Source organism: Cottoperca gobio, chromosome 3 (assembly GCF_900634415.1).
Source record: "Cottoperca gobio chromosome 3, fCotGob3.1, whole genome shotgun sequence".
NCBI lineage: Eukaryota > Metazoa > Chordata > Actinopteri > Perciformes > Bovichtidae > Cottoperca > Cottoperca gobio.
Window position 1 is genome coordinate 787,419 of NC_041357.1, and position 27,017 is coordinate 814,435.

Sequence of the window (27,017 nt, forward strand, 5' to 3'; positions counted from 1 at the left end):
CTACTCCCTGTTCACACACGACTGTGTGGCCACATACCACTCCAACACCATCATCAAGTTTGCTGACGGCACGTCCGTCATCGTCCTGATCACCGACTGAGACGAGATGCGTAATGTGAGGAGGTCCGAGCCCTGACATCTTGGTGCCAGGACAACAACCTCCATCTCTACGTCAGCAAAACTAAGGAGCTGAATGAGGATTACAGGAAGCAACAGAGAGGGGGACATCAACCATCAACAGGACTACGGTGGAGAGAGTCAGCAGCTTCAGGTTCCTCGGGGTTCACATCAGTGAGGACCTGACCTGGACTCATCACACAAACACCGTCACATAGGCAGAGAGACAACTTCTACAGGTGCACCATCCAGAGTCTCCTGACTGGCTGCATCACGGCCTGGTATGGCAGCTGCACCGCCCTCAACAGTAAGAGTCTACAGAAGGTGAACACTGCTCAGCACATCACCAGGACGGAGCTGTCATCCATGGAGGAGCTCTACACCCAGTGGTGCAGGAAGAAGACACACAGGATTATCAAAGACCATCCCCCCAGCAACGTCTGGCAGACGGTACCAGTAGACTCAGGGACAGTTTTATCCCGTTAAATATATTAACGCAGATTAATCGCGCTCGTAGATGCCCCTGACTTTTGCTACGACAGCACGGAGCACGGAGCTCTGACAGCATCCCCCCCGTCGCACGGAGGTCCGAAAGCACGGAGCTCTGACTCTTTAAGTATACTCATGTTGCATTGCTGTGATTTTCATTGCCATCAACCTTGTAGTTTTTGTGCATATGACATAAAGCCTTTGAATCCTTGAATTCACATGTTTAGTTACTTGTTACTTATCAAAAATAATAGTCATACTGATACATTGCTCAGGCTCTATGTATTAGCAGGCCTAGAAAAGAGCAAAGCATTTCTTTACACGGTAGTTGTACTGTTAGACAGATGCTTTGGCTGATCAATACAAGACTTATTCACACGATTCTCCAGTCTGCAGCTGAACAAAAGCTTCATTCTGATGGAAATCTAATGTAAACGTCCCCACAGGACCCACTAACCCTCCAGTTACACAACAATACAACGCTCAAAATCCGCTCTCTCTGCCTCTGTGCTCATTCATATGTTAATCCAATATCCTGGCCATATCAAATCGCTGTCAGGAAGAATGTTGACATCAGCACTAAGCAGCAGGCGAGACCTGAAGCTGAGAGGGCTGTGGGACTGTGGGGGGTTCAGGACCAACTCTTTGTGAAGAAGCGTCTGCACATAAATGAAATCAGACAGACAACTTTTAATGAGGAAAAGACAATGGCTGCAAAACAATGTGCTGGCTGGGGGGGTTGTGTGTGTGTTGGTTGCAAGGTGCTGCGAGATGGTGGGGGTTATGAAGGTCATGACACACATTCAAAGGGCTTATGGCAGCTACAGTTCACTCAGTGAAGTTACACTAATAATCTTATTATGGTCAGAGTAAATATACAAAAAGTTGCTGTTTTCAGCTAATACATTCTATTTATAAAGCACCTTTCATGGCTAAAAGCAAACCCAAGGTACTACAGAGTACAAGACAACAACAACAACAACACAAGGTTTAAGAAAAGGCTTTTTTACTATTGGAGTGTAAGTGGATTACTGTTCATCTTTGGAAATGTTCTTTGTTTGTTTTCTCTCAGTGCTCTGACACGGAATACAGTAATAGATAGTGCTCATCCAGTCCACTCATCTTCTATCAGTGCAACACATTCACCAAATAGATAATCTGCTGATTTTAGCTTGACAGTGAAACCTTACCTTTAGATAACTAATAATCATTATTGTCATCATCAACCATATGTGTGTTATTCCCTTCTGATGTGTCAGACTTTATTAGTTTGTCTATTCAACACTGGGTCCAATAAAATGGATCAAGAGATCTGTTGTGTGTATGTAATGTATGTTTTACAGAGGAAGGATCCGTCAGGGCTTTTCTACTGGATGACATGGGATTTCTATGGTGTCTGAATGTGAAGTGGGATAACTGGAAAATGAAATGAATGTGATTTTCATAGTAACTCTTAGGGTGTATGTAAGTAAACAATATGGCATGACTGTCAGAAAGCTGTTATTTGCACGGCTAGATGTACAAATAACTTGACCCATTGCCCCAACTGACATAGTCCATATGTCCTGCAGGATGTTAAGCGTGCGTGTGTTTGTGCTGGGCTCGAGCAGCTAAGCAGCAGGTATAACGGTCTAATGCACATGTTGTCTATTACAGCTTTGATCCCAACTCCCTTGAGGGAACCGTCTCATTGACCTACAGCTCCACAGAACACGCTTAGGCTTCACAAAGTATTGCTTTTTTCACAATTTGTTGCCTTAGTTACAGACTTATGAAATGACTAATTTCCTCTAGAATGATAAGTACATGCAGCCCATTTACCCAGTAGTACTGCCACCAAAGACCAAAGTCACCGAGTTATGGACACAACAGTCTTATATTAAATCCTCCCTTCGTGAAGGTTAGAATGTTCATCTTGTGCTTTAGAGATGTGTTGAAAGTAAAGTATATTATCCTGTGTTATCTAATGGGTACTAACAAAACAAGAACAAATAGTGGATACGAACAAAAGTAAGAGGAAATGTGTTTTGATATATAGCTTCTATATAATGTATATATACTGATCACATGTGTAATGCCAAGTGTAGATGGTATATTAAGGCAGATAGGATGCAGAATGTGCTACGGTTATATATAACATATATAGTATGTATATAATAGCACCTCCCAGTGGCTGAAGACCAGCTGTGGACTGGCCAATCCGCTGGTTCTCTTGCGGATCTCGTCAGCAAATCCGAAGCTCTCAGCAACAGGCAGAACGGCCTTGATGAGGAACATGTCTGTCCCTTCCTTCATTTCTTCATGGAGGACGCGACCCTCTCGCTTCCCCAGTACACCATATACTCGGCCTGGTATGGAAGAGAAACAGTGTCATGTGATCAAATTGCCTGGAAGACTGCTTACAAGAAATCATTTTCTAGGTGAGCTGGAGGCAGAGGTTCAAACTGTAACCTGACCAATACTGAATGTTTGAGAAAATCATATATCATAATAACATAAACAAACAATCTTGATACCAAGATACATGATGAGTGGACACTGATCAGTACTCTTTTGGGAACAGATTATGTAATGGTGACAATGTCTCTAAATGACCTTAAACCTAGTTTGGAATTTCTGTATGGCTATTTTTCTTGTAACTTATCAAAACACATTATACAGATATAGATACAGTATATCTGCAATAAGCTAATATATTGCAGATATATCCTGGCTGATGTATTGGTGGGCTTCTAGTTAAAACTATACTTTTGCATGGTAGTATTACTGCAGCTCTGCCGTAGGTTCATGTTTCCAATGCCTTGTGGGAGCTGTAGTAATGAATTGATCATATTTTTTAGCTTTTGTAAAATTTTGAGCAGTTTGAGTTAGCAAAAGCATCAGGTGTTAAAGTGTTTTAAAATGAAATACCCTTTTTGTTCCTTTTCAGTTATTTACAAGACATGAGGGACTTAAATTTAAAGGATCATAGTTGAATAGACCATTTAAATAATAAGGATTTCCAATTAACCCAAATCAATGGCATACAGCTATACAGTGGACGCAGGTTAAAATCAGCAGAGGTATCAGTGCTTCTCAATCAGCCAGACTGAGCTTAAAGTCTGGATATTTTGGGATATTTAACGCCTACTCTGATTCAGCTGACAAAGCAATTCATTCATTTGAATGAAAATAAATCTTTGGATCAGATGGGCAACTATTTAGGGAGTGTTCAATCAATACATTTTTATTTATATATATCACATATCACATAATACAAATTTGTCTCAGGGGGCTTTACAATATGTACAGCATAAGACCCCCCTTTGTCCTTAAGGCCCTGTCACACATATCCGTATGACAGAAACGTATGCTGGCGTATATGAAGATTTGTCAGGGTCCAAATACGTCCAACTTTTCATCAGATCGGAAAAGTGAACGTATACAGATACACATGTCTAACCTATTGATAGAGTATCACTTACTTATACAAAATGTATCAGACGAATACCCAACGAATGCCTAACGTGTACAAAAATATGGCGTATACTAAATATCGGCAATACGCTGGTTTACGTTGATATAAGGTAAGGCATAAGTAGTATTCGTTAAGAGCAGGCGGTGTTACGCTGAGGTACGTTGTTGAACGCTGATGATTTGACCATGTTCAAAATTACCGGACGTACCCAACGTGTACGTGAATACGGAATACGTATGTGAATATTTACCTACGTAAATATAGTACGTAAATACAGTACGTGAATACCTATGTGAATACCTACGTGAATACGTTAGATATAGGCTACGTCGGCTGACGGTGAATCCTACAGCCAATTTATTGATAACGAGTGGATAACCTATTCGTAACCTATGTTAAACTTATCCCTGACGACGGAGTAACTTATTAAACGTGTTTGTACAGTACAGCTAGCGTTCAGCTAGCGTTTTGGGAGCTTATTGGGGTTTGAAAATAGTATATAGGGTCCCTGTGAGTAGCTCATCCTCACTTCTTCACAGCACGTCTTGAATACACGTACGTGTACACATCAACCCATCATCAGAGAGCATGGATGCTGAGAGGCTGTGACAAGAGTACATTCTAGCCATTCTCCAGCATCAGCATGACGTGAACCAAATGGCACTTTTCCAGCTCCGTTGGCCAGACGCTCTGATACGTTTTGTATAAGTAAGTGATACGCTATCAATAGGTTTGACATACGTACAGTATATCTCAAAAGTGAGTACACCCTTTAGATTTTTGCAAATATTCTGTTATATCCTTTCAGGGGATAACATTATCCTACTGAAACTTTGATATAACTTAAAGTAAGTGTGCTGCTTGAATAACAGTATAGATTTATTGTCCTTTGAAAATTACTCAGTACACAGCTGTTAATGTCTAAACAGCTGGCAACAAAAGTGAGTACACCCCATAGTGAACATGTCCTAATTGTGCCCAATGATGTTGTTTTCCCGCCCTGGTGTCATGTGACTCGTTAGTGTTACAAGGATTCAGGTGTAAATGATAAGCAGGGCTGTTAAATTTGGTGTTTTGGGCACAATTCTCTCTGAATGCTGGACAACATGGCACCTCATGGCAAGGAACTCTCTGAGCGGCTGAAAAAAAGGATTATTGCGCTTCACAAAGATGGCCTTGGCTATAAGAAGATTGCCAACACCATGAAAATGAGTTGCAGCACAGTGGCTAAGATCATACAGCGGTTTTCCAGGACAGGTTCCACTCGGAACAGGCCTCGCCAGGGTCGACCAAAGAAGTTGAGTCCACGTGCTCAGCGTCATATCCAGAGGTTGGTTTCCAAAAATAGACGTGCGAGTGCTTCCAGCATTGCTGCAGAGGTTGCAGAAGTGGGATGTCAGCCTGTCAGTGCCCAGACCATACGCCGCACACTGCATCAAATCGGTTTGTATGGCCGTTGCCCCAGACAGAAGCCCCTTCTGAAACCGATGCATAAGAAAGCCCGCAAACAGTTTGCTGAAGACAATGAATCCAAGAACATGAGTTACTGGAACCATGTCCTGTGGTCTGATGAGACCAAAATAAACCTGTTTGGGTCAGATGGTGTCCGGCGTGTGTGGCGGCACCCTGGTGAGGAGTACCAAGACAAATGTGTTTTGCCTACAGTCAAGCATGGTGGTGGCAGCATCATGGTCTGGGGCTGCATGAGTGCTGCCGGCACTGGGGAGCTGCATTTCATTGAGGGACACATGAATTCCAATATATACTGTGACATCCTGCAGCAGAGCATGATCCCCTCTCTTCGGAAACTGGGCCGTAGGGCAGTTTTCCAACATGATAATGACCCTAAACACACCTCCAAGATGACAACGGCCTTGCTGAAGAAGCTGAAGGTTAAGGTGATGGACTGGCCAAGTATGTCTCCAGACCTAAACCCAATTGAGCACATGTGGGGCATCCTCAAGAGGAAGGTGGAGGAGTGCAAGGTGTCCAACATCCGTGCGCTCCGTGATGTCGTCGTGGAAGAAGATTCCAGAAGCAACCTGTGCAGCTCTGGTGAATTCCATGCCCAGGAGGGTTAAAGCAGTGCTAGATAACAATGGTGGTCACACAAAATATTGACACTTTGGGCACAATTTAGACATGTTCACTATGGGGTGTACTCACTTTTGTTGCCAGCTGTTTAGACATTAACAGCTGTGTACTGAGTAATTTTCAAAGGACAATAAATCTATACTGTTATTCAAGCAGCACACTGACTACTTTAAGTTATATCAAAGTTTCAGTAGGATAATGTTATCCCCTGAAAGGATATAACAGAATATTTGCAAAAATCTAAAGGGTGTACTCACTTTTGAGATATACTGTATAATAATTTGTTATGTATTCGTTATGTATACGTCAGCTACAACACCGCTGTGGAAAAGTTGGACGTATTTGGACTCTGACAAATTTTGAGCTACTTTATACTACATATACGCCGGCATACGTTTCTGCCATATGGAACTGTGTGACAGGGCCGTATGTCTGGCGTGTTCGGCGTATCGTCTGCGTCGTTCGAATAATCACAACTTACCCTTAATTTATATTAACGTATTGCCGATATTTCGTATACACCAGCATACGTTTCTGTCATACGGATATGTGTGACAGGGCCTTTAGACCCTCGCAGCGGCTAAGGAAAATGACGGTAATTGGGTTCATAAGAAGTCAACCTTATATATTAGTATTGCAATCTAGATACAACTCATTGAACCTGCTCAACCCCTGTGCTGCCTAAAATACCTCCTGCCATATAATCTGTATCTTGATACATTAAACTTGTTTATGCAGGTATAAATGCACACAGAAGACAACATCTGGAGGTAGCCTGGCTCACATTATGATCACACCCAGGTGTGAAAGGCATATGTACAGTGTGACCATATTCTTCAGAAACAACAAAACACGCTCAACATGTTGAAAGGTCCTAACTCTTGGGGTGCCCAATGGTTAAGATGCATTCCATATAACTGCCCATACAGCAGCATCACTTCATGAGACTGAGCTGAGGTAGCAAGCCTCTCCACTGTCTCTGAACTTAATTGGAAATGACACATTCTCAGAACAGGAATTCCTACCAATAAGTACCAGCATCACATTTGAAATCATCTTGACATCTTGAGGTGAATCATTAGGAGGTATGTGTGCAAAGGAACCAGGGTGGAGACCATTCTTGTCTGTCATGGCTTTCACCACATAAACAATCTCATTAACTTACAATGCAATGGGGTGGAGGCAGACAACTCAGAGACAGACATCTCAAAAACTATCTACATGAATAGATACTAGGCTTGGTGTGGTAGTCGGTGTTACCGGTGTTACACGGTGTTCAGGGATACACCCACCGCCACAACCTTCTTTTTGCTTTTTATTTTTTATTCAAATAAAACCCATTTAGTTGATTTTCGCATATCAGCGCCCGCATTTCTCAAATAAAAAAACTCTAATTTGTAAAATAGGACTAAGAACAGTAGCGGTGCCAGGTGGAAGCTCGACCAGAGATGCCGGGAGACACACAGCCATTGGACGTTAAAGATAAAAGTAAACGTTGAATATCTTTTCTTGTAAAATGTCCAGTGTAATCAGCACACCGCTGTTGTTAGAAAACATTTACATTATAAAAAAAGACTGACCATTGTTAGACCAAGAATATTTTCTTTGTGTGGCAGAAATTAGTTGACAATGCTCTCTTACCCAGCACCTCAGCGGTGGCCATTATCTCGCAGGTATACATGGCAGCCATGAGTCTCTGGGGCTGAGCCTGGAAGGCGTGGCGGCAGGCCTCCTTCATGGCAGCGATCAGCTGGCCGGAGACTGGCCCGTAGCAGTCTGCAAAGGCAGCCTCTGGCCTGCGCCTGGCCTGGCTCGGCCCTGCTTTTGTGCCCTCTGCCTGTGCAGATGTCTCACTGCTTCCTTCCACTTTGCTGTGTGCTAAAGCCTCATGGGATATGGAGTCCTCCTCCAAGGAGTCCTGATGTTGTGGCAGGGCTGAAGACTGGACGTCCCACCTCTCCAGGGAGAAGCAAACTCCCATCAGGGGCTCCTCACACATGGGCCCTGACAGAGTTGCTAGTTGGAAGCCGCTGACGATGCTGTTATCCAAGTCTCGTATAACAGCAGCCTGAGCTCGAGCCTCAAAAGCTTTGTCTCCCCTGCCCAGACACTGCCACACCGAGGGCCGCTGGTAGCCCTCCACACTGTTCAGCAGAATGTTGGGACCATATCTGGCAACAAGAACAGTGACACAATGAATATATTACTACAAATAATTCATATGTGTTAATACAAACCCCAGGTATGCAGTACAGCCTCATTCTGAAGACAACATATGATTTTTAATGAAATACTATATTTCTACATTTATTTAAAAGCTGCATTAATTGCGATAATTTTACACTTGAAGAAAGCACAACAAGCTGTAAACACACTCCAGACATTTTATGACCATATAAAGTTGCTATTGCAAAAGTGTTAGCATTTTCTTATTTAACCATCCAGCAAACACAGGGCAACATTAGCAATCATTTGAATTCATGTTTATGCCCATTGATGTATGTCAGTCCTGTCTTCACTCTTCTTTTAGCTCTGTTTAGGTCTGCACCAACACCTGCAAAATCCACTGAATGGTACAGCAAGGTTCTCAACCTTTTATTGTTTTGGTCATCAGTAAAGGTTATGGATAGTACCTGGTACTTTCTTTTGGTACCACCTCTGTCGAGGTTCTAAGCAGTACTAGAAGGTGGAGTTAAAATACTGCAGACCACTGATTGGCCAGAGAGAATGGTCAATAGTGCATACAGAACATCCTGCACAAAACAGCCATTTATAAATAGTTAAACTACCGTCAAGCGACCGCAGAAGAACCTACTGACTAAAACAGGATTTTATATTTATATATTTATTCATAAAAACAGAGCAAATTAGGAATAAAGTCCTGTCTCAAATACTGGCCTGGTTCTTGCTTCTGAAGTTGAAGTAAATAAAGGGTAAAACTTATTTTTGTAAAAGGTCGGCCTACTCTGTTCTAGAAATGTCACGAGAACCAAAACTTCACAAACAAGTCAACGCCAAATTTCTGAAAGCGTGACAGTAGGTACCATAGTTCTGTAGGTACCAGGGGGCTCGAGACTAACGCCATCCCGTTGATGCTTTAAAATCCAAAAGGAAATAAGACATTTAAATTTTTATTCTGATTAACTCTTTCTAAAGCACACAAGTCTGGCCGTGCAGCCCGGTCTGCAGGTTATCTCCTCTGCTCCCTCTCTCCCGAACAGCTGTCTGCGAATGCATCCTTACATTGCAACCATCCATCCATCCATGCATCCATCCATCATGCATCCATCCTGCATCCATGCATCCATCCATCCTGCATCCATGCATCCATCCATCCTGCATCCATGCATCCATCCATCCTGCATCCATCTATCATGCATCCATCCTGCATCCATCCTGCATCCATGCATCCATCCATCCTGCATCCATCCATCATGCATCCATCCATCCATCTATCATGCATCCATCCCTTGTAAAATGTAGTTTTTGGCGAGAAACATATTCAAGTTTACAGTTGTTTGAAGATGTTTTCACAGCAATATTAAATAGATATTAGAGGTAATTATGACCTGTTAAACTTCAAAAACCAGTATTCAAACGTAATAAAGTATGTATGTTGAATTACATAAGATTTTGTGTTTTGTTTTTCAGAGAATCATGGAATTGACATCTCTACTCTGTTTTCTGTTCTTATTATCGGAAGAATGTAAGTTTCCATGTGAGCTCAAACTAATTACATTTTATTTTGCCTCCCATAAATCATGTCCTTGCTGTGTCTCTGCTTCTATTCTATCTATCCTAAATCTGTCACTAAAGCCAGTGTCAGACCTGCGAGGCCCAAAGGCCCAGATATGCTCCACAGCATTCCTCCACTTCCTCCCATGCAGCAGGCTCTCCAGCTGGGCTTTAAATCCAGTGATTGCCTCCAGGGTCCTGAGGCTGACGTCCAGACTCTTCCCTTCCCTCAGGGACATGTTAACCTGCTCCAGAGTCTGAATGAGCTCTGTGCTTCTCTCCAACAGACAGGTCACTTCTGACAGTAAAAGACGACATTATTGACATGGTTTATTTCATGAACGGTTTTATTTCAGTGGACCTTAACCTGGTCTCCCTGACACAGTAAGATGTTTTTTCTATCCAAAAACATAGTGAACTGTAGTAACCGGGGTCCCAAGGTATAACTCACACCCTGGTTTGCTAGAATAAAACTCAGCGCTAATATGTGGCGAAGTCATAGAAAAGTGTGTGCTTTCAGACTGTTTCATCCCACAGGCAAAGAACAAGAACATTTTAACTAGTTAAGATCACTGAAATTCACTGGTCAAGGATTGGAATCATAAAAAAGGTGAAGCATGTGTGCAATGAACAGAAAAATGTAATTGTGATATTAATGCACTGCATGTTTGTTTCAGTAGGAAGAGATGTAAAATGCCAACTTCGTCCACTGCTTATATTTAAACTCAACACAATTTGTGCTCGTTAGACAGAAGAACTTGGGGTTGTTTACATAAAACAGTTGTTCCACATGATTTGTGGCATTCCCCTGAATCATTAAGGCCTCAGTATGCTTCAAACAAAGTGTTTGTTGATTGTCTCTCACGCCTTTAACCTCCATCAAACAGTGGGTGAGGGGGCTACATTTAACAAATTTTCGTCACTTTCCAAAAAAAGACAAGTTGACTATGACCCACTTCATGCAGGTATGTGGAGGTGTGAAAGTAGGCGGGGTTAGAACTTCTCTCTCTTTTTATATAAACATTCAAGTGCACAACAATGAATGCCTGCAACTGTCTGAAAGTGTGCATCATTATTCGGATTGGTATGTCTCATGGTGTATTGCCCCTCTCTATGATGGCAGTGTGTGTATTCGGAACAGCCATGAACACTTTTACATTTAAACATGGAGGACACGTATTCTGAGTCTGCTTGGTGTGTGTAGGTCTTACCTTGTGGCAGGGGGACAGCCCGGACGCTGACAGTGGCCAGTCTGTTGGGAGTGGTGAGAGTGAACAGACCACTGGGGTCCACATGTAGGGTGTCAGACGACCGACCCTGAGAGGCCTCTTCTTTCACCTAGCATGCATAAACACGACATATGTGAAAAACAATCATTTGTACCGAGAGATGAATAATCAGTGTAAATGTTGAGGGCTGTGATTATCTAAGAAATCTAACTATCCAATTCTCTTAATTATTCCACCCTGGTAAAGCTAAACATGTCACTTCAACACATAACTTTAAAAGACAATTGTAACATAAAATTTAGAAGCTTCTTATGATCAGGTTATATATTGATGTGGACTACAGTTAATTGAATGTGCTGTTTACTGACCCGGTAAATGATGGCTACTTTCTGCTGATGGCCCAAGTCTTCATTCACCATGTCTACTCTTGGTGGACGTACCACTGTTTCTCTGAATGGAATGATGGGCTTGGACGCGCTGATCTCAATTTTAGCAAACCTTGAAAAAGACAAGTGAAAATTCTGTTATTGATACTAATGACAGACCACGTCTGTGCCATGTCCACCATCAGCTTCATGCCAGTTTGATATTATCCCACATTATATTCACATGAGAACAAAAGTTACTAAAGATATAACCTGAGAACTGAAAGTTAAATACATTTTTAAATGGAAACGGCTAATATGGGGATGTTAAGCAGGTAAAGTAGAGATTAAAACAACAGAGCTTTTAGCATCTTTTAGCTCATTGTTTTGGTTTCCCAAAAACCCCAGCAAGCAGCTATCTTCAGTATCTACAGCCACTGTACACTACCTGACCAGACATAACTCCAAATTAATGCTAATGCTGCTACGCATCTGCTGGATGGGTACATAGGCAACTGTTTGCTAGCACGTTCAAATGATGTAGTAACAGCTCGGCTTATTGTAGGCATGTAAATATTTAAACGGTATCCAAAAAGTATTTTTCAGCACTACTGAACACTATTTAACATGCTCTAACATGATTTAACATGCTCTAAGGTGCCAGAGAGAGAGAGAGAGAGAGAGAGAGAGAGAGAGAGAGAGAGGGGGGGGGGGTGGATGGATAGATGGATAGACAGACAGACAGACAGAGAGAAAGACAGAGAGAGACAGAGAGAGACAGCGAGAGAGAGAGAGAGAGAGAGAGAGACAACGAAAGACAGAGAGAGAGAGAGAGAGAAACAACGACAGACAGAGAGAGAGAGAGAGAGAGAGAGAGAGAGAGAGAGAGAGAGAGAGAGAGAGACAACGACAGACAGAGAGAGAGAGAGAGAGAGAGAGAGAGAGAGAGCGAGAGAGACAGCGACAGAGACAGCGACAGAGAGAGAACGAGAGAGAGAGAGAGAGAGAGAGAGAGAGAGAGAGAGAGAGAGAGAGAGAGAGAGAGAGAGAGAGATAATCCCCTCAGAGTGCTGGAGCTATGATGTCACAGTCTCGTGCTCACTCGAGTGGCTGAGCAGAGCTGACCTCATTGGGAGCGTGACACAAAGGGCTCAGACTGCCACCGGCCAGACGACGTGCCGACCAGTCACCTAACCAGGCAATGAGGCAGCCAACTAAGCTAGTCAGGCGGACGGCACAAAAAATTATTTGAATAAGTATAAAGGACACTGACAGCCCATCTTAAACAAGATCCTGAGGTTTCTTCCATCTTCCCCCTTTAATTGTGGGGTTTCATTTAGGAAGTGTTTCCTTGTGTGGTGCGAGGGTCTAAGGACAGAGGGTATCATATGCTGTACAGTCTGTAAAGCCCCCTGAGACAAATGTGTTATTTGTGATATTGGGCTATATAAATGAATTTGATTTGATTTTTATCTCTGTACCATGAGTAATTGGTGTGATCAGTGGTACTGAAATTATATCCAGGAAATTATAACACAGGACAACATAGTTAAATAGGAGTATGAGAATTAGTGGTTCAGCAAGTGTAAGAGGAAAAGTATATCGGTATAGTGCTTGATAGTGCACCTGGTGAGATTTCATCTCGAAATTTCGCAATTTAGTTCTTGTGAATTCTTATAAATGTAAAGATATAGGAAAAAGATTAAGAAGGTTCAGAGACTAACTCCAGGTCTGAAAGAGATATGTGATGAGAGGTTACCCCCTCTAGGTTACAGGAGACATGGCATGATTGAGCTATAATTGTCCGGCAGTGGCTCAGTCAGTAGGGGCTTGGACTGTGAGCATTCACCGACCCAACCTAAAAAAATGGTGTGACTGCTACTTGGAGAGGTCCCAGTTCACCTCCTGCCCTGCCGTGGTGCCCTTGAGCAAGGCACCGGACATCCCCCTTCCCCCCTCACTCCCATTGCTCCCCGGGCGCTGTACATTAGCTGCCCACTGCTCCTAGTACTAGACTCCTGGTACTAGGATGGGTAAAAAGCAGAGAACACATTTCACTGTGTGTGCTGTGTGCGCTGCATGTGTGACCATTAAAAAGAGGGTTTCATCCCTCCGATTCTTCTTCTTCTAAGCTTGTTCACAGAATTTATGATATTACAGGTATTATTTAGGAAGAAACTATAACAACTCAAAAAACCTTGAGCTGGAAGGAGCTTCCAGAGGATGCAGGCTCCTTCAGTTCACCCCTTTTAAAAATAGATTGGATGACATGGTTATCTGGTTAACATAATTATGTATTATGTATAATTATAAAGCTGGGAAATTATTGCTGTTTAAGTATATAGTGGTATTGCTTGTTTTATTCTTTGTTTGTTGTAGTTGGAGAGTCTTGTGTGGAGGATTCATGTCCTATACTAGAAATATTCCATACATTTCAATAGATTAAATTTCAGTGAGGTAGCTTATCAGCCAGTTTATGAGCCAGCCAACTCCAGGTAGCTAAGAAAACTTCTAATGGACCATAAAGTCACATCACCAGCCAACAAGCCAACCAACAAGCCAAAGATCTAGTCATCGAGCAAGCCCTCCACCGATCCAATCAGGAAGCCATCCTGTGAGCTAAGTAGCCAGCCAGCAGGCCAGCCCTCGTTCTCCTCTGCCATCTCTGTCCCGAGCTAAACATAGCAGCAGCATTACACATGGCCTCCTTTCTTCAACTGGAATCCAACAAATACAGTGCAACAGGCAGCAGGGTGGAAGCCTCATCCACCAACACGGCAGACGGATTTGTTTATTTTCATTTGTCACTTATATATTGAGTGACCAGAAAAATAACTTGTATATTGTAAAGAAATCAAATACAACAGTAATTTAATGAATCCAAATTTGTGATTTGCACTTTATCTTTTATATTTTGACTTATTATTATAATGTGTTGCTTTAAGTTATTAAATGTTCCATTTAAAAATGCTTTTGAAACCATCATGTAATAACTATAACAATAAGTTATTACATTATATGCACAAACTTACATTACATTATCCGCAGAACTGAAGTGGTAAAGAAGGAGGTTGTGTAACTCCGTCATGGGCCACGAGGGCTGTCACTGTCTCCTATCTAACACAACCTTGGCCTTTATAACAAATCAATGTTTATAACGTAACAGAATAACAAAAGTGATGGGGAATTAATTCGTTTTTTGTCGCTATAATCAATCATTTTAGCAGATCGATTCGATATCGATTCAGCAGCTCACCCTGGCTTTATGGAGCTTCATAGTGGGCTCATAACTGAAACTAGCTGCCAATTTTATGGCTAGTATTTGTTTTTAACATACATTCCTATTTTAAACATCCTTTTATCAGCTTAAGATAATATACATTTTAATTTAATAATACATTTTATTTGAAAAGCGCCTTTTATGGCTAAAAGCAATCCCAAGGTGCTACAGAGTACAAGACAACAACAACAACAACAACAGGAACACAAGGTTTAAGAAAAGGCTTTTCTTTTTTTAAATAAAGGTTTTTAGGCCCTTCTTGAAGGAGTCGCTGGCCTGTGGAGCTCTCAGGTGGTCTGGGAGGGAATTCCACAGGTAAGGAGCGGCTGAACAGAAGGCCCAATCCCCCATGGTGTGGAACTTGGTACTGGAGGGGTGGGGCAAGGTTTTGTTTGTGGAGCGGAGGTTGTGTGTGGAGGTTTGTGGTGAGATGAGTTCCTTGAGGTAGGGAGGGGCATTTCCATGGATGCAATGATGGGTGAGTAGGGAGATATTTGTATTCGATCCTGAATGAGACAGATTGGAGCGAGTTGAGAATGGGTGTGATGTGATTATATTTTTGCACCCTCATCAGGATCCTAGCAGCGCTGTTCTGGATGTATTGGAGCTTCTGAAGGCTCCCGCTTGGAGTTCTGATAAGGAGAGCGTTGCAGTAGTCCAACCTTGAGGAAACAAAGGCGTGGACGAGTTGTGCATCTGATAGGGAGAGTGTGGGACAGAGTTTTGAAATGTTCCTGAGGTGGTAGAAGGAGGTCTTGCACAGATGTTTGATGTGTGTGTCAAAGGTCAGATGAGGGTCAAATCTTACACCCAGGTTGGTAACTGGGAACATTTGGAGGAAAACCTTGTCTGGGAGTTCTTCAGCTCACACCTCCGGCGGAGCTTTTCCGACATCCCTATGGAGGTTGGTGGCATTGAACTTGAGTGGGCGATGTTTAAAACCTCTATTGCTGAAGCTGCGGTGAGGAGCTGTGGTCTCAAGGTCTTAGGTGCCTCAAGGGGCGGTAACCCTCGAACACCGTGGTGGACCCCGGTGGTCAGGGAAGCTGTTCGACTGAAGAAGGAGTCCTACCACACTTCTCGGCCTAAAGTCTACTCCAAGGTGCTGGAAAGGAGGGTTCGGCCGATAGTCGAACCCCTGATTGAAGAAGAACAATGCGGATTCCGTCCTGGTCGTGGAACAACGGACCAACTCTTCACTCTCGCAAGGATCCTGGAGGGGGCCTGGGAGTATGCCCAATCGCTCTACATGTGTTTTGTGGATCTGGAGAAGGTGTATGACCAGGTCCCCCGGGTGATACTGTGGGTATACTTTAATATACCTCTGTCTGATGTCAAGGATGCCATGTTTCAAAAATGACTAAGAATATAACATTACTATTGTAATATATTTGCCTGTGAGAATGAAATGCTTGGTAGGGGGTGGGGTTAGTGAACACTCAATTTGACTTGGCCAAGAATCAACTTTAAATTTAATTTTTAATTATTTCCAGTGCTAGAGCACAATCTAAGTGTGACCTTCTACTGCCCACACCTTTCTGCTACAGGTTCTCCGTCTCATTCCTTCTTCTGTCACTCCTCCCCACCTCTGCTCTTTTAAGCTTTTAAGTTTCTCTGACGCTGACTTTTCCTCTTTGAAATGTGCTTGATTTCAACCTATTAAAATTAGCTCTTTTTATAGTTGCTGCCAAAATACCACATTCATGTATTCTTAGTACAAGTTTGTGTGCATTTGGTAGTGCTACTGGAATTTGCCCCTACTACACCGCATGCACCTCTGCATGGCCTATGGTAACATTAAACATACAAAAAAATATCTGGACCACAGTTCACTAAGTTAAGTTCTAAGCCCCGTATACTATTCTTATCATATCCTGTCGTCACCACCTGTGTCCTGTCTACACCACGCAACTCTATGTACACACACACACGCACGCGCACGCACACGCACACGCACACGCACACACACACACACACACACACGCACAGGAACCTTAGTCCTGACTATATACTCACTTACCAAATTGGCTGTGTGTCATGGTGGGGAAAGGGTGCTTCTAAAGGGGATGAAAGGTGGGGACATGATCGACCATGGTCATCACCAGCTGCTAATGCACCGCCCTATAATGTATGGTAATTCAGGGCTGCCACCATTGAGCCCCTGAGCAATGCACTTAACCCTGAGTTGCTCCAGGGGGACTGTCCCTGTAGTGTGAGTCGCTCTGGATAAGAGCATCTGCTAAATGACACGTAATGTAGTGTAATGTAATGTATATGCTGCATACCTCTTGCCGCATCTTTTTTTAATTTCTGGGCAAAAGCAGCCATCATCTTACAAAAATCCAGGGCTCTGACCAGATCTGATATAATTGCTACAGGAGTAAGCTCCTGGTCCTAATTGCCATAGGATAAGCTGTTGGTGAAAATGGCACAAGTACAAATAGAAGATGTGCCATCATCAGTGAGGTGACCAAGAAACCATCTCTGTAGCTCTCAGCAATCAGGCCTGTATGGTGGAGTGGCTAGATGGAACTCACTCATAAGTAAAAGTCATATTAGAGGCCACCTCTAGTTTTCCAGCTCTTAAAGTAGTCTGAGAGCAGGAGGAAAAAGAGAGATGATTGACAAATTCAGTTGTCTAAACTGAATGCTAGGCACTAGGTGTGGTGAAAACAAGGCACCACTCATCACACGTCCGTCGGATGAAGCATGGTGAGGCAGGATCTGGGAGACAGGCCAATGAGTGGCGCCAAATAGCGAACGTTCCTTGAGAAAAACCTGCTCCATTGAATAATTTGCTTTCAGTTAATGTGTCTGCTTCTCTGCTCACTTCCAGATCTGTTTTAGTTGAATCAATCTGCACTGCCTCTTCATTACATTTAGAAGTGTTGTTTGTGCTTTTGGTCAATAAGCACATTCAATCAAGTCCAATCTTTCAGGCTGCAGGACGATGCGAAACACAGCGGAGTAGGGAAAATGGTCTCAAATAAAGCTCAAAAGTGGTTCTGGAAACAGCAAGAACCCTGTCTCTCAACTCGATCTTAACTGAATTGATTTATTTATAACCTTTATTTAACCAGGATATGACCTCATTGAGATTAAAAATCTCTTTTTCAACAGTGTCCTGGCCAAGATAGGCAGCAGCACAGTTACAGACAAAAAAAACAATCACAACATTAATTTAAACATTTACAGACACAGCGGTCTGCTTCAATGTCTTTAAGAGTTGCTTTAAGTCTGTTCAGAGAGACCAGCTCTCTGAGTTTCAGCTCATTCTGCAGCTAGTTCCAGGCAGCCGGAGCAGCGTAACTAAAAGCCCTTTTCCCAAATTCTGTACGGACATTTGGGACAGTTAAAAGAAACAAGTCCTCGGAGCGAAGCCGATATGGTCCACTAAATTTCCTACTAATGTAGATCCTTAGATATTGTGGAAGAGTACCCAGAATAGCTTTATAAACAAGGATGTTTCAGTCTACGGGTGGTCAGGGAAGACCATCCAACACGAGCATGAATGGGTATGGTCATATGAGAGCACAGCAGTTACACTATGACATAACCTACTTTTCCATTGGGAAAATTCTCTAAAACATATCCACCAGTCTGTCAGTGAGCCGGTGTGGCTCTTTTGAGGAGTCCTGCAGCATTCAGACAGACCGGTAGCAGTCAATACGTAATGATGACCAGATAACGATGGTGCTGAAATTGGAAACAGATCAGCTTCTCTCTAAGACCTGAGTCACTCCATTTATGAATGGATACAGTATATGTATACAGTCAGTCACCACACGGGAGACCAGAGAGAAACACACAGAGAGACAATCAATCATCATATAAGGAGTACAGTTAGTATCGATACACGAGGTGAGACTTTCTGTAAAAAGGAACTTGACAGGACTTTTTTTATTTAATGACTATGGCACAATGGTAAAAGCACACAGGCAGACACAGAGACGTTTGTCACACACACTGACCGTTCTTTGAGGTCGTCCAGGCAGCGTTGGAGATGAACCTCACCAGCAGTGACCAGAACATGCTCTCCTGTTTCCTGGATCAGAACCTCAGCACAAGGATCTGCCTGGTTCAACAAACGCATCCCACGCACTAGCTTTGGCATCTCACCTAGCACAGAAACACATAAGGAGGAAACTAATAGATTGGTTTGTCTGTATTAGCAGTTTATTGGTCATAACATCTAGTGTGTGAGAAACATGCTAGCTGTGCACCTCTAGTACAGTAGATGGTGGCTCCTAATCATGTAATAAGAGTTTTTAGTATGATTATGGCTTCAAAGAATAGTGACAGCAAATTAAAAGCATACGGTTCCTATTTTAATTGTGCAAGCACAATGTCCATCACAGACTGGCAGGTCTGGTGCTGACTGTGTCTCCACCAGCTAGTGTGTCACACCACTGGTCTCATAGTTCTGAAACAGCTGAGCCAATCACAGTGAAACATTACATCAATAACACATATTGTTATCAGCCTTGTGACGTGAACACAAAGCACCACAGATTGCTTTGGACTTTTGAACACCTCTTGCAACTTCAGTACCACCCGGTCCAGTTGCAATAGGGACAGTCTCGTTCCGATCATCAATCTTGTACAGTCGGTTAAATGAGCTACACATTTCAAAGGTCACATCCTCCACTTTGAGTCTTCTGGTTTCTGCCCAGAGAATCTAGAGTTAGTAGATGTGTTTGTATTAGACCACAAAGCTGTTTTTTTTTTTTTTTTAAAGCTCCTCTATTCTTCTTCCCTTGTAAAACCTCACATCTCTCGCCCCGCATTTTTACTGTTGACTCTGCAGCCAAAATTAATAACTGTATTTTCCCACTTCAACACAACACTTCAACTAGTAACCTTTTTTAGAAGTTGCTGTCTTTCCATTCTTGACCTCATTAATCCAGTGAAAATCAGAAAGCTAAACTCAAACATCTTTCTTTGGCTTCATGATCCTCGATCCCTTAAACTAGTTCTCAATGGACCAACCAGCAGGCTACAGACCCTGAACGGGGTAATGACTAGACAGACAAGTTTTCTGCTCATTTTATAGGTAATATGAATTCTGTGTCAAATTTCCTCTGAACCTCCACTTCAGCACACCTTCAATGATAATCTTGTCTCCCTCACCCAGTTTCAAAGCACTAACATCTCAGCACTCAGTGAATTCATTTCTCAAAATAAATCCAATACCTGTGTTTTAGACAGCCTCAGAACTACGTTTTGAAAAGGTAACTATTCCCCACTGTTGCACCACAATACATTTTAAGAATAGAATATGACATGCTAAAAAGAAAAATGGAAAGGAGACAATGACGTGCAGGATTCATGCTTTCTCTCCTGATTGTGGACACAGAGTCTCTTTGCATTGCATTACCACTGGAGTTCTGACCCTGTGACCCTGGCTCGTATTTCAGGGGCAGATTTAGTTTGCCAGTCATCAGATCATCACCACTTACTGAGGTGATGTCAAACTGAAAGGTTGATCTTTTTTTTTTTTTTTTTTTTTTATCCTACTGATACAACTGCTGCACAACAATTTCCCTCCGGACAAATAGTTATTTACTGTATAAATGGTAAAGTCAAATATACTTAAGCATGTTGAAACATTACTGTACCACAGAAGACCATAACAAGTATCATATGACCATGTTGTAAAAGGTATTTACCTCTTCAAAACAAAAATGTATGTATGCTATCTATTTAAGTACGTGTGCCTTCCAAGACCTACTTGGATGTTTGGGTTCTATGGCAACCCGTACAATGGGCATGGCCTCTATGTTGAGAGGGATGAAGGGCGGGCAGGCAGGGGAGGTTGACAGGGTGGCCGACTTCAAGACGCACTCCTCCAGACCTCCAATACCTGAGGATAGAAGAAGTAAATCAACAGAGTATTAGCGGAGTTAGGAAGAAATAAACAATACATTACAGGTCATTTATCAGACGCTCTTATCCAGAGCGACTTACAGTGAACTAACTACAGGGACAGTCTTCCCTGGGGGGGGGGGGATAACAACATTGTCGCAATTTTATTTTGTTTATTTTGCGCTTTGTCTCTTTGTCCATTCTCAGTCTAATATTTCTGCTGCACATTTATTTCCCCTTCCTCTTCCTTTGGGACCAGAACATAAATCAACCTCATGAGTTTGTATGTGTTATCCTGAATAAAGTGCTTTTTTGTGTTTTGGCTTGCTTTTACACCAGAGCTAGAATTCTTAATAGAAGTAGACAAGTAAACCAATCAATCCCTCAGATTGTTCAGTGGAACTTCAGCGATTTCTGGATTGTAGGGATTAGTCTTATTCATGAGTCTACTGATTAACGAGCTGGTAATGCAGCACTGATGATCAAGAAATTAGTCCCACTAATAAGATACTGGAAACTAAGCGGTTTGATTCGTTGCCGATTTCCAGCAACCTGCTGTGTTATGCGGGTAAGGATACTCAAAAAGAAGAAAAAAGGAAACAAAGGAAACAAAAGAAACAAAATCAAAAATGTAATGGCAAGATACAGACAGAGCTTGCTAGAACATCCAGAGATTTACTTGGAAAGAGATGAGAGCCATCAACAAGAGAGGGACTGAGGCTTCTGTTCACAGATTCCTCTTCAGCCTTTAACATCATCCAGCTGAACTAGTAAGATCTCACATCTCAAGTTATATATGAATGTTGTAGGCCGAGTACTGCACTTGTTTATTTACGGATCTTCAGTCTCTACTGTTCTCTTCACAGCTCTGTGCAAGAAGAGCAATGGGAGTAAATTCACTGGTGTTTCAATGTTGTCAGTCTCATACAGGAAAACACATCCCAGTTAAGAGCATAATTGGATAAAACGAGTTGTATCAGTGATTTTAAAACCTGTTTAGCAAAAAACATACATTGCAAAGCAGCTGGATTCTCGGGATATCAGACGATCAGGATTCAAGAAATGCGATTATGTCGGATCCACAGTTGTAGGGACCAATCAGCAATCAGTAAGGGGCGACTGGCAGGCCCGGGTGTGGTTTAGGTGTGTGTCTGAAGACACAAAGAGGCGACTGTTCGTTCAAAATAACAATAGCGGCTTACCATAGATCAGTTAAATCAGAACTGGAGAGGATTTTCATTTAAAGAAGAGTCAAGAAGGGCACTGAAGGCTTTTCTCGATGGAACAGATGTTTCCGCTCTCCTCCCAACTGGCTTTGGGTCATTGATCTGATCTGAAGTTAGCTGTGCTAGATGGTGATAGACAGAGGGTTCAACCAATTGCGTGTCAGGTTAGCAAAAAATAGGAGTGACATTAAAAACCTAAAACTTTTCTTCAGCTTTACACTTTAGAAAAACAAACAAAGACTAATCTCATCTTTATTGACATTTGCAAATTATTTTAGGCAAAACAAATGAGACAAACTGATTTGAGTTAGACTTACAGTAAGTCACCAAAGGGACGTCTAAAAACTTGGCTTGGAGAGTTGCCTAACCTATGACTCGACTGTCAAATCAATCATTGGAATTATGGACTTGAATGACTTTTATTTGTATTTTGACTCCCAATGTGTTTATGAACACTTCTAACCTGACATGCAATTTTTTCGATAGACTTGAAACTTTTATTGACTGACTGACTTGACACTGCTCTTGGACTCTAATAACTTGAGTTTAATGTGTTTTAGTAATTCATTATAAACACGCACTCAGTAGCCAGTTTATTAGGCCCACCTAGCTCAAACTAATGCAGCTTAATATAGTCCTGCACTTCATTCTTCCTTCATGAAGGTTCTGATGTTCAGTATCTGTTGCAAAACGTTTTTGTTTGTGGTGCCGTTAAACTTGCATTATACAAAGAGGTGTTTCCGCTATTTATCCAATAGAAATGGCAAAAATAATAGAAACACCTGTCAGTATAACACAATAAAGTTCAACAGCACCGCAAACTACAGCCTCTTAAATGACAGTTTCAACAAAAACTGAACGTTATAACCTTCATCAGACTTATAAGGAATGACTTGAGACAGGACCTGTACGTGTCTCGAATGAGTGAAAAGGCAACTGATTAATTTAAGTGTTCAACCATCAACCACAGTAGCACAATGGTTTATATTCAACATGTACAGATTGCAATTGAAACAGCCTTTTGCTTGTGTAGACATCCAAGCAAGTGGTAACCGGTCTGCGTCCCGGCTGCGTACCTGAGGCTGGTGCTGCGTACACTGAAGTCGTGGAGGGGTAAAAGAAAGTAATTTTCTCTCTATGAAAAACAAATGGGAACCCCCGCCAACTGAAAGCATTGCAATATTAAGTGAAGACATGATTTTATAATTCATGTCTATTCAAGGGGACTTGGTCCTCAGTATGAGTCCAACTCCAAAAACACTATGGTGCAGTTCCGGTTTCATGTGATGCTTAAATATTTAATTGACTTGGATTTTGAGGCAATTCCAGTTTTAAAAGACCAATATGAAAAAATGTGCACTTCGTTTTGCGACATTTTGTGTTGATTTGCGTAAACCAGACATGTTACCAACCAAACTAATGGTTGGTAACACGTCCAAATATCGATTATGGAAATTCCTTGAAATTTGCGTCCACACTGTGTCTGTTTGTCTGATCAGTTTAAAACATTCAGACTTTGCTCAAATTGTAAACTGGTATGAACAGAGTGAATATATATTTTACAACCTTTATACAAACCCATTCAAATTAAATTCACAGTGATATGTTGAGGTTAATGTTGTGCAGGTAGAAACGTAAGACCAGCATGTCACAGCAATGTGCTCAACTCTCCGGTTAATACGGCCGTACATTTAGCAGTATTAAAGACTTGCACTGATTCTGAAGGGCCTTCCACTCACAGGTAATGAAGAAATGATTGGAGCTATTGGAGGTGTACATCAGGTCAGACAGGAAACGCTGTTTAGACACAAGTAATACCGAAGTCCATGTCATTCTGTACAAAATAATCCTCACTTCTCCTCACAGGACAAATACAAGGACAAGGGCAGAAGAAATTCAAGTAATATAAGTAACAGGAAACAGACCTGTTATTACCTGAAGGTAAGTCTGCCTTTCTTCTCACTTTAATTTGCACAACTCTTTCACCTTCTCTTCCTTGTTATTACTCACCTTACCTTCAATCTTTCTGATTTGATTTAAAGAAAAAATAAAGTTAAATCAATTAACAACAGGCTGATAATTATCCACCACCCATCTATTAAATGTACTATATCCTTTATTTGAGACTGGCCTAATTCTCACACCAAAGATGGAAAGACCTTCTTGTATCTTTGTGCCAGAGACACTATACACACTTCACACACTATCTGGTTCACGTGCAGTCTTGGTTTGTGACTTTGTGTACAGAGCACGAACACAGACACACAAGCCTGAGAGCTGGCTGAACGCTAGAGCAGATGCAGGACATTGTTGGCCGCCTCCTGTGTAACTTGATACTGTAATTACCCTAAGGTGACTCGATCCCTGTAGGCCTTCCAAGCTTACAAAGAACAATAAAACTGAAAGAGGAAAAAATGAACTCAGAGAACCCCAGCCAGCCCACAACCCCTGCTGCAGACACACAACAGACTTGATTTGAATTGAAATGCATCGCGGCGGAGCTGCAGCTTTGACAACTCTCAGCAGGTCATTACAAAGCATCCTTTGAATGGGATTCATTGGAAAACACACACTCTTACTGTTTAATCTGGCTCACTTGAGAAAAGCATGGCCAGAGGCAGACATGCTATAACTCCTGCACTAAAGGAATATTTCAATCAGTTAGTTGGAAACAACAGTTTATTCAAGTATCGTCTGATGTTTTAGGGATGAACATCAGCAGGTTAAATCTCAAGTGCAAAAAACACACCGGCTCAATACATTTGTTAACAACATTCACAGACCTTTTCTCATTTTTCTCTTAAATGTGTTTTAAAAAACTGGATGAGAGAAGAAATAATCCCACATCTGATTCACCAACAGCTGTTCTTAAACATCTTGGAACATCTTAAATAACTATTTGTAATAATCTGTTTCCAGGCAATATGTCATTAGTATAATGATTCAAATCACGTATAAACAGAAGAGTAATAAAAGCAATCCTTAGTACCTTCCTGTGGAAGTATACCTGTGCTACTTCACTGGTAAGTCAATACATTTGGTTTATCTTCCAGCTCTACCGTATTGTGCTTAATAAACTGTGTGGTCCCGTTGACATCTGATGCAGTGGCAGTTACCATGGGGCACCATACAACATGCCTCTGCACTGTGGCACCACTGTGTTTCTGGCTTTGCTATTTTGTGTGCAACAGCTACTTAGAGCGGAAATAATGGAGCAGATAGAATAAAACATTATCCTTCCCACCTCTCACCACTTGGACAGGAGACTTGAATCAGGCCACATTTACAGACCGAGAGTCAGAGTTTATTAACACTACTTTTGTGACACACAGAAAGTTTAGGAGGCTCACAGTAGTTTTGCTGGTATAACTGTAGAAAGTCTGCATATGAACAGCTACCCAAGGAAATACTACAGAATAAGAAAACAAAGTTCACAAACTGAGCATAGCTATTGAAGTAGAACCATCAGTCAGGCTAATGCCAGCAGGAAACTGATCCAGGATAAATATTGTACTAATGACCGTGTTCTGGATTAATGTAACAGTAAACTAAGTATGAAATTATTTGGAAAAACTGAAAAACCTCCTAACATCTAAAGCTTATTCTGAAAGGCTTCAAATTAATTAATACATTTTTGAAGGAACCCAGACTCACATGTATAACTCATTAGCAACCACTCTTGATTGACCAAACTTGAGGCAAGACTTAATTGGAAGACAACAGACACGTGCACGCATATGCACAAACACACATACTGTATGCACATACATCCCAGGGACCAAGCCTGTTTATGTCCGACTGCAGAGCTCAGGATGACTCAAGCATGAAGACATTTCCTCCAACCACAAGTACAGTTTGCTGTGACTCTGGTTATATAAAGATGATACTTTTTTCCCTTCCTCTTATGTCCCCCCTTTCAACCTCCATTAACTAGCTGTCGACACACAGAAAGGAATGACGGAGAGGCATGGTAATGCAAACGGAGAGGAAGTATAGAGTGAGGGAGAAGAAATACATACAAGAAACTCATCTTGATTTCTTATCTTGGGTTGTTTTTTTGCTTTAGCTTTCTGGAAGCATATTTACGACAAAAGTTTAGAGAGCACAAGGAAAAAAATTGTATTTGTGCAAGTCATCATTTGAGAGGGTTGACTTGCACGATTTGTACAAGCAGAATTAGATTTGTGCATGAGGGAGGACAGAATCGTGAGCATAACTTGATTTGAGCAGCAGGAGGAACTGTGTAACTACATTAAGCCAGCAACTGGGATTCTCACGCTCGTAATGATCAAAGCTGTCTGTAACCCTGAGCACAAAGTCAAACTGAGAGCAGACCACCACCTGCTAAAGTTGACCTGGAAGTCAAGGGTCATCCTGTGAGAACTGTCCCACTAAGACCCCACAAAAAGAAATATTTGGTGTCTGTATTATCTTAAAAATCTAAATGCTTTGACACTAAATGAATAAAATGATGTTCAATCTTTTGGCAAATTATCTTGTTTTCAAGCTTTTGTGTCAGAGTAACTTTGTTTGTCATATTATTTAAAAGTCGTAACTAGATGTAGGGTTAAATAATTCCTTCTTTCTGTTTTTATTAATCATTTTAAGAAATTAAAATAATATAATTCTTCAAACCATTATAAGTAAAACATTTATTAACAAAGCTGATTGTATCTTCTGAGCTGAATGCTGCCTTCAGAATTCTGATGAGCCTAATATGGGGTGGTTCTGATCCGACTCCATGCGGGATTAAAAAACTAATAATGGTAAATAATAAAATGATTATGGGCTGTGGCTACATTCAGAATGGAAGCATTTTCAGAATAGGCGTGGCACAAATGTGATATACTGGTATGAATCAGCGATCAGTGGGATCTCCAGAATTTGGCTGAACTTCAATCTACAGTGCAGATCCACACGAAATAGCTGAAATTGTAGGCGAAACCATAAGGCATAGAGACCTAAAGGCTAAGGCATATTTGCATGTACATAATCTTTATTCAGATAAAAAAATATGATATTCCTTTCATACTCTCTGGAAGAAGTAATAGACATTTTATGACGTACATGTATTCACTAACACTATACCTCACTAAAGCTGTACCTCAGGGTGATGAGGAGTAATCCCATAGCACTGGTGTACATGTTCTTGTCACCCAT

At 41.7% G+C, this 27,017-nt stretch overlaps 1 protein-coding gene across 1 annotated transcript; it reads right to left on the bottom strand.

The window, feature by feature from the left end:
• On the bottom strand, positions 1–27,017 carry LOC115028792 (elongation factor-like GTPase 1). Its single transcript, XM_029462629.1, has 9 exons — positions 26,951–27,017; positions 20,498–20,629; positions 18,738–18,885; positions 11,490–11,619; positions 11,104–11,230; positions 9,986–10,190; positions 7,799–8,328; positions 2,770–2,954; positions 1–189 (listed from the first exon to the last, which is right to left on the bottom strand). Exons 1-9 carry the CDS (start codon positions 27,015–27,017, stop codon positions 1–3), a joined length of 1,713 nt encoding a protein of 570 aa, XP_029318489.1.